The sequence below is a fragment of the Delphinus delphis genome, chromosome 7 (genome assembly GCF_949987515.2).
Source record: "Delphinus delphis chromosome 7, mDelDel1.2, whole genome shotgun sequence".
NCBI classification, from domain to species: domain Eukaryota; kingdom Metazoa; phylum Chordata; class Mammalia; order Artiodactyla; family Delphinidae; genus Delphinus; species Delphinus delphis.
The window spans coordinates 7,918,947-7,931,803 of NC_082689.1; the positions used below are offsets into that span (position 1 = coordinate 7,918,947).

General features: G+C 43.1%; 1 protein-coding gene across 2 annotated transcripts in view; it reads right to left on the minus strand.

Moving 5' to 3' along the window:
• Window positions 1–12,857, minus strand: part of DIS3L2 (DIS3 like 3'-5' exoribonuclease 2) — a 373,782-nt gene that overhangs the window by 215,087 nt on the left and 145,838 nt on the right. For both annotated transcript variants that reach the window (XM_060015926.1, XM_060015927.2), the window contains one exon: window positions 3,570–3,670. In XM_060015926.1, coding sequence (XP_059871909.1) covers window positions 3,570–3,670 — 101 coding nt within the window. The remainder of the gene's footprint in view (window positions 1–3,569; window positions 3,671–12,857) is intronic.

Genomic DNA, 12,857 nt, shown 5'->3' on the forward strand with positions numbered 1-12,857 from the left:
CCCCTGCATTGGAAGGCGGATTATTTACCACTGGACCACCAGGGAAGTCCCCAGCATAATTTATTCTTTAAGCCCCACTCTCTTGATCCTTCTTTTGGGACTCCAATTATCTGAATGCTGGATCTTTTTTACTGTTCCACGGCTTCCTAAGGCTCTGTTCATTTTTTTTCAATGTATTTTCTCTGTTCACATTGAGTAAATTCTATTGATTGGTCCTCAAGTTAACTAATTCTGTGCTGAGTCACCTCTACTCTACTACTGAGCCCATCCAGCAAGTATTTCATTTGTTGCTGTATTTTTCAGTTCTATAATTTCCATTTAGTTCCCTTTTTATAACTTCTATTTCCTTGCTGAGACTTTCAGTTTTCTCATTTGTTTCAAGAGAATTTTTACTTGCTATTGAAGCATATTTATGATGGCTATCTTAAATCGCTATCAGGTAACTGCAGTATCTTGGTGTTGGCATCAACCAACTTGGTGTTAGCTGTCGTTCCTCACTCAAGTAGTGATTTTCCTGGTTCTTGGTATAAGGTGATTTTCTAATGTATCCTGGACCTTTTGGCTATAATGTTAGCAGGTTCAAGGTCTTATTTAAATCTTGCCTTTTAGAAGGCAGTCACCCTGTCTAGGGCGAGCATGCAGGTCCCAGACTACTTTTGTGGGCTGTAGCTACAGTGACAATTTAGTTTTCAGAGCCTTTGCAATGCTATTTTGATATGTTTGGTTGACAAGTCTCTCCCACTAGTTTCTGCTGGTACTGCTGAGGGGCTGGCCACCTGGCTGGTCTCTCTGATATGGGTGAGGAGCACATCCTGGTCCACATCCATGCAGAGACAGAGAGACTTCTCGCTTAGGGTTTTGGGTGTAGTGGCACCCCCTTCTACTGGTGCTACCTGGCTGCTCAGCATCTCTCAGTGGGAGAGGGGCATCTCAGGCCCATGAGGATAAAGAGGTTTCCTGGACCACATACTTGTGGTAGGATCTCCCTTGCTAGTGCCATCTGGATGCCAGGTGTCTCTGGGTGGGGGAGGGGAGTCTCAGGCCCATAGGGACAAAGAGACTTCTGGGGCTAGGTCACCTCTTTGGCAGGATCCCTGCTGTCAAAGCCACCCAGATGCCTGGCATCTCTTGGTGAGGGACAGAAGTCTCAGGTGTGGTGGGGAAGGAGCGCCCTTTTCCTGGCCACTTGCCATCAGCAGAGATCCCAGTCAATTTGTCTTACAGGTGCTGCTGGGATTGCCTGGTGTTGTTGGAGGGCCTCCTGTTAGATCTGAGTGAGGAACGAGTCTGCTTGAGCCACCTTCTATTGTGGGGTTGGGATCCAGAAACACGGGGCCTGGGTCCCCTTTTGTTGGTGGAGGGCTTGTGAAGTCCCCTGCTGCTACGTTGTTCTTCTAGCCCTAGAGTCCCTCACTAGTCTGCCTTCCTCTTTTCATCTTTCAGCATTCTCCTTTGGTTGTCTCTTATTATTGTCCAGCATTTGTAGCTGTGCTTAGGGGAGAGGAGCAAGGAGAAACGAATCTATGCCATCATGTCTGATGCTTTTCGTTTTAATGTTCGACAGAACAAGAAGTATACAAATCAGCATGACATTACTCATGATTCATGTGTTAACTGTCACAGAAATGACTTTACCACAGTGTAAGTTTTGCCTTGTAATTTTAGATTGAATTCATTAAGAAACTATACAAAAACAAATAAACCCCAAAACCAAAAATAGCAAGAGAGGAAGCACCATTGGGGGGCAGCAGCAAATTGCAGAACACAAATTCCACTGACAGAGGTTGCCTCTACTCAGCTCTGACCAAAGTCATTTAAGAATGGCCCACTGTTGCTGGATGTTTTGTTTCGTCAAGAGACGCCAGAAGCCTGACACTCCTTTTTTTTTTTTTTTCGTATAAGCTACTAAGCCAAAATTTTTAAATATTGCACAGGTCAAGCAAAACACAAATTTGTGAGCCAGACCCAGCCCACGATCTTTCCGTTCATTATACTCTTTCACACCTATCATATTGCCTAGTATATGGTTAGTATTCAAAATGCTTATTAAGGGCTTCCCTGGTGGCGCAGTGGTTGAGAGTCCGCCTGCCGATGCAGGGGACGCAGGTTCGTGCCCCGGTCTGGGAAGATCTCACATGCTGCGGAGCGGCTGGGCCCGTGAGCCATGGCCGCTGAGCCTGCGCGTCCGGAGCCTGTGCTCCACAACAGGAGAGGCCACAACAGTGAGAGCCCCACGTACCGCCAAAAAAAATAATAATAATACAAAATGCTTATTAAAATAAAGATCTAGATAACTGAATGGGCAATTGGCAGGGGAGAGTAAAATATATGTAATATAATTTAGAAATTCCTCATGTCGATACGCAGGAGACACTCTCCTATCCAACTTGCTAGACTGAGTGGCAATGCCGCATTCCCAGGTTACACGTGCTGGCGGATGCCTCTGGTAAAGGAAAACCTCATGCTATCACACACTCCATCCTTTGTCATTGCACCACTCCTTCCACCAGGAGCTACCTGCATAGCGAGGATCAGCTGTGTTTGATCTCATCTCTGAATATGTCACTAGCATATATAATTTTTTTTTTAAGATTTAATTTTATTTATTTTTGGCTGTGTTGGGCCTTTGTTGCTGTGCACAGGCTTTCTCTCGTTGTGGCGAGCGGGGGCTACTCTTTGTTGTAGTGCACGGGCTTCTCCTTGCAGTGGCTTCTCTTGTTGCAGAGCGCATGCCCTAGGTGTGCGGGCTTCAGTAGTTGTGGCACACAGGCTCTAGAGCACAGGCTCAGTAGTTGTGGCGCACGGGCTTAGTTGCTCTGCGGCATGTGGGATCTTCCCAGACCAGGGCTCAAACCCATGTCGCCTGCATTGGCAGGTGGATTCTTAACCACTGCACCACCCGGGAAGTCCTAGCATATATAATTAAAAAATAAAATTGAATTACGCAAAAAAACAAATTGCTTTTGTTACTGGACAACTAAATTAAATACTTTGGAGAAACTAAAAAATACTTATTAAAAACTTACTTTTGAATTAGATATGGTCATGACAACAATAAAAAAAATTGGAGCAAAAAACCAAAAATCTAGGAGTCTACATTCATATTGCTTCACCAGTGCCTAAATTCTCACTCCATTCATTCATTTATTGCCGTGCCGCACGGCATGCAGGATCTTATTTCCCCAACCAGGGATCAAACCCGTGTCCCCTGCAGTGGAAGCGTGGAGTCTTAACCGCTAGACCGTCAGGGAAGTCCCTCTCACTCCACTTTAAATAAACCAAACTGGAAATCATAGATGTCACATTACAAGTGCAGTTTATGCAGAAAAAGATAATGCAGAACCTCAATAAACATACCCACATGCGAAGAAAAGGCCTTGGCCCTTCATCCAAAGACAGACAAATGAATATATGTTTAAAGTTATGAAAAAGATTCACTTTTTATGATTCCCTGCTTCCACTGACTTTTCTGATTAACTGACCAACTACAGTCCTAACTGAATTGTATGAGAGGCCTCCAACAGGTAGCTCAGCTACCAGCCAGACAAGTGAAGGAAACAGGCAGAGACCTTTGCTGATCTCTGCAGCGACTTCTCTGGTAAAGCTCTTGTGTCCTGTGACATGAAGGTGTTCTCGTCTTTTGTAACTGGTGCACCAGCATCCTCTTTTCCTAATTTAAAAAAAAGAGAAAAGAAGAGGAGGAGGAATCAGGTAGACACATACCTATTAGGCATACAGACTCATGGGATTTTTAAATTCAGAGCTCCAAGGATTCTTGGACACCATTTACCCCAAACTACTCATTTTACAGAAAAGGAAACCCAGGCCCACAGTGGTTAGGTGACTTGGCTAAGGTCAGTTACGTCACTAACTTGTAGTAATGCTCACACTCAGCAGGGCGCATTTTATCTATTTAACATTATTCATATGTTAGGCATCATAAAGTGGAGAGCATCAAATTATGCTGAATTAAACTAAATCGCCTATGTGTCAAAATGCCAAAATAACTAAATGTTATACACTGCCCCAGCCCACAATGAAGAATAGAGATAGGTTAACTTATTATGCACATTTGCTGAAATAAAACAAAATCAAAATAAATGTTAACTTTTAAAAGTACTTTGGTACAGCCATAACAAACAAAATGGTGGAAAATAGATTATATTTATTAAATAAACAAATAAAAAAGCCAACCCTGATTTTCCTGGCTTTTCTTAGTGACATTATATAAAGAGTAAAGTACTTAAAGTCTTTTAATGTTTAATTTCCTTTCTTAAAAAACTTATAAAATTCACATTCACCCAAGAAACTGAAACCACTGAAGAGGGAGTTAGGCTCTGGACCAGAAGTATTAAAACCACTCATGAAAAAAAGCAGCAAATTACAAACTTCTGAACATTTAATATTTTATATTTTCATGCGTTACATTAGATTTCCCCCACAAAATATTCTTATCCAACTCTACTGGAGTTTCTGGATTCTAGGGGTCACAACCAATTCATGTGGGACCCACTCCAGCTAGCTAAGAGAGACTTGTACTTATCATCATTTAGACATTACCAAGGCCAAAATAAATAAATAAATCCTTTTCAGGACTGGCTGCCTCTTAGCAAAGGCTCAGCTAAAAGCCAACTTTACTCTGGGCGTACTCTGGAAACACTGACATGATCTGACCTACTGGGGCTTAAGAACAATCAACTGTATGCTTTTCCATCTATGCTAAAATCTACCTACGATAGTGCCCACTGAAAGCAGAATTCTGTTTTCTAAAAAGAAAAACAAATGAAAACTTTCCCATTGTCGATCACCCTCTTTATCACCCTGTAAAAGAGGGACATCATCCAAGTTCATCTTTTATTTTAGACCAAGTTCACGATTCCAAAATCATCAGATGCTTTCAGAACATCTTTTATACTCTAAGGGAGAAAAAGCCCACACCAGTTCCATAACATATCTTGCCAATGTGTTCCACACAACAGGTAATTCAGGAAAGATTAGGAGGCTGGAATTACCATGAACAAGTATACTCTACCTAGATCTCTGATATCCGAGTTTGGTCTCAAGAGCTGGCAATCAAGACAGGGTAGTGAGGGCTTTTCCGAGACAGCCCAAATCCTGGGCATGCAGCTTTCTGTAACGGTCACTGGTGGCTCCGTCTTAAAATGACTATTGCTTCAGATTCCATCCCAATAACAAGCAAGTCTTCTGTTCCAAAGGTTATGCCAGGTTGCATTCAAAAAAAAAGGGCAAGCCATGGAAGTGGGCCCAATTATGATTCTCAGAGATCACACCTGAACACGACCTTTTCCGGTTCTGTGTTCATAAGGATATCCCAGCAGAAATCAGGCTTTGTTCAGACAAAGATGCACCCTAATAAATTAAACTGAAGCTTGTAGCCTTACAGGTGAGCACCACAGATATGTTCAATGAATGTGAAGAAACACACTGCCAGTTTAGAAAAGTGAATCACCTTAACAGGTTTCCAACAACTACGTCTTGCCACAGCGAGCAGCAAAGCTGTCAATTTAATGAGAGAATCTATCGCGTTGTTTAATCACAAGATCATTTGTTTCTTCATTTATACCATGTGTGTTTACTGAGCACTGGGCATTGAGGATTCAGTGTGAATAAAAGAAAGATGATCCCAGCCCTTATGGAACATACAGTTTAATGCTGGAGTGATATTCAATAAATAAGCACTCAATAAATATAGAATTATAAACTGTGATGAATGCTAAGAATGAAAGAACACTCCCAAGGAGGGAGAGAAGAGAACATATGATTTAGATTAAAAATCAGAGAAAGGCCCTGTGTGCAAGTGACACTGACGCTGAGATATGAGGATGGTGTGTGTAGGAGTGAGGAAGGGGACAAAAGACCCCAAGTGGGGAATGGTACTTGGGAAGGGGTGGAGGTGGGAAGTCCTTGGCACAATCAGGAACAGAAAGACCATGTGGCTGGAGGACAATGAACAAGAATGGGCATGGCCAGAAATGGAAATGAGAGGTAGACAGGAGTCGAGTCAGATGGGGTCTTGCAGAAGTTAAGAATCCTGAGTTTAAGCCTACATACAATAGGAAGCTGGCTAAGGATTTTGTTCAAGAAAGTGACTGCCTAACTTGAGACTTGGCCAACCTAAGAGGGGATGTTGGGAGACCAGTTAAGAGCTATCGCAGAAGTCCAGACACAAGAGGATAGTGCTATAATACAAGCCCTGGAGATGGAATTAAAAGGATCAATTTGGGCTTCCCTGGTGGTGCAGTGGTTGAGAGTCTGCCTGCTGATGCAGGGGACATGGGTTCGTGCCCCGGTCCGGGAAGATCCCACATGCCGCGGAGCGGCTGGGCCCGTGAGCCATGGCCGCTGGGCCTGCGCGTCCGGAGCCTGTGCTCCGCAACGGGAGAGGCCACAGCAGTGAGAGGCCCGCGTACCGCGGGAAAAAAAAAAAAAGGATCAATTTAAGAGATATTTTGGAGTTGAACTAATAGACTTTAGTGGTAATTAGATGTGAGAGTTTAAGGATTATTAGATGTAAGAAATAAAGGATTACTTCAAGCTTTCTAACGTCTGCAGCTAGGCAGATGGAGGCACTGCTGGCACAGGACAGACTAGAAGGGGCGGCGAAGATCAAGGGTTCTACTTCAGAGGTGGTTCTATGTGAGAGGCCACCTGTGAGATCGTCAAGTGATGATACTGAGTAAGCAGTTCAACATGAAGATCTGGAACTCAAGAAGAGAGATCTGCACTATGGCTCTAAGTATAATTTATATGCCAAGAACTTCCACATTTATAGTTTTCCAGCCCAAGTTGCAGAGAAGAAATTCAAACCCAAGTCTTTTCAACTACTAAGTTCCTGAAGCTCTTCCACTGATATATGCTCAAGTATGAAGTAATGTGCTGTCAATGTTAAGGAAATAAGCAAGATTCACTGAGGAAGTGAGTTGGGCTTGAAGGATATACAGATGTTTTGGAGAAAGAAAGTTGAAGAGCATTCCAGGTAAAGGCCAGCACTTGTACATGGCCCAGAGCTGTGAAAGAGCCTGACATGGTACAGGATTAGTAAGAGATTTACTGTAGCTACTAACGGGTTGAGGACACAAGTGTTGGGCAGGAAGGGACTGGATGGGGAAAGGAACAAAACTGGTGGGGAGGTGGGATAGGTCCTATGGCAGAGATTCTAGTTCCTGCCCAATTTATCTATTCTCTTCTTTCCTACTAAGCAGAACTCCGATTTTTTTTTTTTTTTTTTTTTTAGCTAGCATTAGTTAGAAGACTACATCCCTCAGTCTTTTTGTAACTAAACATGGCCTGGATGTCTAAGTTTTAGGCAATAAGATGCAGGTTAAAGTGTTGTGATTTAAAGGATGGAGGTGCAGCCTTTCCCTCTTCCTCCTTGCTGGCTGGAATGTGGATGTGGCAGCTGGACCTCAAGCACTCATCTTGGTCCTGGAGGCTACAGGACAACAGTGCATTCTGCTGTGCAGAGCAGCACAGCAGAATTGAAGACTATGGAGCTAACCTATAAGCCTTGACCTGCCTACCTCTGTTCTTCTTTTCTGTGAGATAGAAATAAACTTTCTTGTTTAAGCCATTGATATTTTAGGATTTAACACCACTCTCAGCAGAACATACTTCCTAACACACAGGTCCAGACAGTGAAACTGATAAGCTTGGATACTATCCCACAAAGCACTAGAAAGGCCAGGGACACATGTATTTTAGAGCAATGAATTTGGTAGCATTCCAGGGTGGAGAGACAATAGTAGCAGAGAGCTTAGGAAGCTGGGGTTACAGTCTAGGTGAGACGCAATCAGAATCTAAATTAAGATAGTGGCAGTGACAGTGAACAGAGGCAAGATTTGAGAGAGATTTTTGAGAAGGATGCTGCGAAGTGTGTCTCCATCACTATCAATGACTTAGTACAAGAAAAGGGGCTTAAGTTAAAAGAGCTTTTGATTGACTATCAGGGAAAATGCTTTCACAGAACGATGAAACTCCCTGATGAATTACTAGAAGAGGGGAGAGCTGCCGGCAGTCCTCAAGGAAGGAAAAGGTTATGTTTCCCCACAGCCTTCAGTCTGCCGTACTGAAGGCAGAGCCGGCCCCATGCATTCTGTGGCTCCTTCCAGTTAAAAATGTCCAGAAACCAGTGACTACCAAAATTCTTCATCTAAAAAACAGAATTTTCTAAAAACTGGACATACTACAAATATAAGCAACTGCTCACTATATTCTCAAAAAAAAAACACTCTAGGAGGGAAAATCGAGTAAAATCCTAATCTCTTTATACAGATTACCTGAAACTTCTATTTCAAACATTCCAAAAGGAAAACACCTTGGCTTGCTGGAGCTGGCACTGCCACTGCCTTAGAAGCGAGTTTGATTTGGGCTCCTCACACAGAAACAATGGACTGACAAGGCTGGTGATCCTTAACACTTGACAAATTCATCAGGTTTTCAGATGATTAGACTGTGATGCTAAGTAAAGGCAACCTGAAGAAAAAAGCAAGGAATTGGGCAAAAAAGTGTTTCAGTCTTTCCAATTAAAAGAGTGACAAACTCTGACAAATCCAAGCTTTCTCATCTCTGAATGAAGGGTCACAGAAATTTACAATTTCCACCAAGAACTCAATGAAAACTGTAATATAAATTTTGGTCCATGAAAACAATTCCCCTCAGATCTCTCAAAATCAACCAACGAGGAAAAGTTACTTTCTGGGCCCCTCTCCCCTGTGAAATGTTGGCATGACAACACAAGTCCTCACAGGGCAAGGTAACATTCATGTTAGAATAATTTTCTGGATGTCCCTGGTGGTGCAGTGGTTAAGAATCCACCTACCAATGCAGGGGACACGGGTTCGAGCCCTGGTCCAAGAAGATCCCACATGCCGCCGAGCAACCAAGCCCGTGCGCCACGACTACTGAGTCTGTGCTCTAGAACCCGCAAGCCACAACTACTGAGCCTGCACGCCACAACTACTGAAGCCCGAGTGCCTAGAGCCCGTGCTCTGCAACAAGAGAAGCCACCACAATAAGAAGCATGCACACCACAATGAAGAGTAGCCCCTGCTCACCACAACTAGGGAAAGCCCGGGCACAGCAACAAAGACCCAACACAGCCAAAAATAAAATTAATTAATTAATTAATTAGAAAAAAATAAGGAAACAGTCTCCTGTGACTATGGAAAAAAACAACAACAAAGAATCATTTTCTGTGCTGCAAGTTTGCCAGCCCAAGCAAATCTCTCACTCTGAAATAAAGCTACTGCAATTGTGTGGTGCCACAGAACGTTCACCGTGTGTTGACATACATCACCTCATTTGATCCACACCATAACCTCATACGATAGGTAGAGTGGATATTGTTATTCCAGTTTCACCAAGGAAATGGAAGTACTGAAGGGGTAGAGCCAGCCGATGACATCATTCAGGGATCCTGGTGCTAACTGTGGCAGCCTGCTCCACACAAGCAGGAATCAGAGCATCATGGGAAGAGCCATGAAAACCTACATCAAGATATTGCTTAAGTGGCCGTGGGACTCCTTGAAATGCTGGCATCAACTCAGTGAAGGTTCTGAGTATCTGTGGAGTGTCAGGCACTACAAATGACCCTGGCTCTGTCCTTGGATACTCGTGTACTAGAAATGAAACAAAATGCAAACAAATACTGAAGTACATGGAGTTGGTGAGTGCTGGCAAGCAGTGTGTCCAAAGGCAGTGAGAAGGGAGCCAGGGAGTTTGACAGCAAACCCCCGAGCTAAAGTGGGAAGGCTGAGTAGGAGCTGGCTAGATGGATGGGCATGGCGAGCATTCCAGAAAGGAAGACCATGTGTAAGGCACCTAATCAAGAGTAAAATGAGAAGGACAAAGGTTCTCTGTGTCTAAACACGTTGCAGGGACCAGACCACGAAAGGCCTCACATGACATGCTGAAGAGCATGTATTTAACGTTTTAGGGATGGAAAGTCACTGAAAAATATGAGAATAACATAATCAGAATTATACTTGATGAGGAGTCAAGGGTCAGCCTATTGCTCCTTTGAAGATAATCTGTCTTTTTCTCTAGCTGCTTTTAAGATTTTCCCTTTGGTTTCTGTAGTTTCATCTTGATGTATCTAAGTATGGATTTTTTTTTTAATTCTACTTACAATCATTGGTTGTAAATCTGTGGTTTGGTATCTCAACTGTTATGGAAAATCTCAGCCATTATCTTTAAATTTCACCTTCGCTCATCTTCTCTCTCATCTCCTTTCTAGGTCTCTAATTAAACTTATTTAGACCTCACTTTATTCTCTATGTCTCTTACCCACTCCCTCTGCATTTCTATTTGTCTCTCCATGCTATACTCTGGATAATTTTTCCTTACCATCTTCCAGTTTGTTAATTTTCTCTTCAGCTTTATTCAATCTTCTGTTAAATGCATCCACTGAGGTTCTTTTTTTTTTTTTTTTTTTTTGCGGTACGCAGGCCTCTCACTGTTGTGGCCTCTCCCGTTGCGGAGCACAGGCTCCAGACGCGCAGGCTCAGCGACCATGGCTCACAGGCCCAGCCGCTCCGCGGCATGTGGGATCTTCCCGGACCGGGGCACGAACCCGTGTCCCCTGCATTGGCAGGCGGACTCTCAGCCACTGTGCCACCAGGGAAGCCCGAGGTTCTTCTCTTTAAAATATTTAATCAAATATAAACTTTTCCTCATCCACTGAGTTTTAAATTTCATTACTGTTATGTTTATTTCTGTAAGTTTTGATTCCTTTTTTAATTTGCTATGTCACATTTCATAGTTTCCTATTCTTTGCAGGTATCTTCAAGCTTATCCTTTATTTCTTTAAACACAGTAGTTTTTTATAGATGGTAATGATTCCAATATCTGATGACGTTTATGAAGGGCTGTTTCTGTTGTCTGTGGTTGCTGATGATTCTTGCCCTTGGAGTATGGTTTCCTTGGGTGCCTGGTTATATTTACGTGCTGGTTACTGAATAATCTGAGGCCTGGGCAGAAGAAACCTTCCTTCTGAAAGAATTTCCACTTGATTTTGCCAGACACCCAGAGGCACAACCAGCCCATAAACCAATTCAAGACTTGAGATTCCTTGGTTGAGCCAGTCAGCTTGAACCTGGGCTGCAATTCCAGAAGAGAGCTGGTATGTTTCAGGTCCACCCTCACTGTGACAGTGCAGTCCTTTGGGGTCCCAGCTTCTTGTGAGAAATCTGAGCTTTATTTCTGTCCCCCACAACCGCTGGTCAAACCTGCACTCTTGCATGGGTTTTCCACCCTAATTTTAACCTGGTAATGCCTGTGAGCTCTTTGATGCTTTAAGAAGAAGGCTGGGTTGGGTTTGGTTTTTGTATTTTATCTAAATATTTTTGGTTGCTTCAGTAGGAGAGTGCATGTGTGAATAACAGTTCACCATTACTATCTACAGAAAGTCGCTAGAGTTTGTATTTCAGAAATATTTTTCAGGTGGCAGTGTAGAGCCTAGTGAGTAGTGACTGGAGTTAAGAACAGGAGAGGGGCAGTGGTGATCTGTGCAGGAAACACAGCAAGGAAGCTACTGTGATAATGCCCAACGTTACAGTAAGCAAAAGCACAAGGGATGGAGAGAAGAGACAGGTATTCTCACATTTATTTTTCTCAGCAACCCCATGAGGGAAGCATTACTATTCTGGTTCTTATAGCAATCAGCCGTTCTAAGAGGTAAAGTAATTTATCCCAGGGTTCATCCAAGGAGATGGTTAGTAGAGGTGGCATCAGAACCCAGTATGACTCCAATTCCAAACTCTTCTTACCACAGTATGATGAGATCTGGAAGAAAGACAGGTGCATGCGGGTGGGTTCCAATGAGGATGGGAGGGTTGCCAAAAATTTTTTAATTCACTTAAAGACATAGAAGGATTTTAGATTTTAGAAGGTGCCAAGTGATAAACAGCTCTCTAAATAACTTCACTGCTTCCACCCACAGAAATGACAGAGTAGTTAAAAGCATGAGCTTTGGGACTTCCCTGGTGGTGCAGTGGTTAAGAATCCTCCTGCCAATTCAGGGGAAACGGGTTCGAGCGCTGGTCTGGGAAGAACCCACATGCCGCTGAGCAACTAAGCCCACGCACCACAACAACTGAGCCTGCACTCTAGAGCCCCCGAGCCACAACTACTGAAGCCTGTGTGCCTAGGGCCCATGCTCTGCAACAAGAGAAGCCACTGCGATGAGAAGCCTGCATACCGTAACAAAGAGTAGCTCCCGCTTGCCGCAACTAGAGAAAAGCCAGTGCGCAGCAACAAAGACCCAACGCGGCCAAAAATTAATTAATTATTTTTTAAAAGTCATGAAACTTTCAAAAAAAAAAAACCATGAGCTTTGGAGTCACAAGACCTAAATTCCAACCTACATCCTGTGATCTTGAACTTGTGGTTTTGAACAAGTTACTCCCTCTCTCAATTTCCTCCTTTGGAAATCAGGAATAGTATACATGAGTTATGTTTACACGGAGTGCCCCGGCACAAAGTACATTAACATATCTAACAATAATGTTAGATATTACTACTACTGTTGTTGTCATGGTTATTATCATCAGCTCTTGGTAGTCAGTTTTGAGTGAATCCAACCCTGTTACCCTGGACACAACTGACTGGAAAGGACTGGTACACAGGGATGGCAACATTATAAAATGGGTCACATTTCCTCATCTGTAAAATGTAACCCATCTTATAGAGTTAGTGGGAAGATTAAATGAAGTTAATGTGTGCCAAAGTGCCACAGTGGCTAGAACACAGCAAGCACTCAGTAACTGCTATATAATATATATTTAGATTGCATGTGCTTTTCTGTATGCTTGGTGAATTCTGTGCAAAGTAAGGAGGGA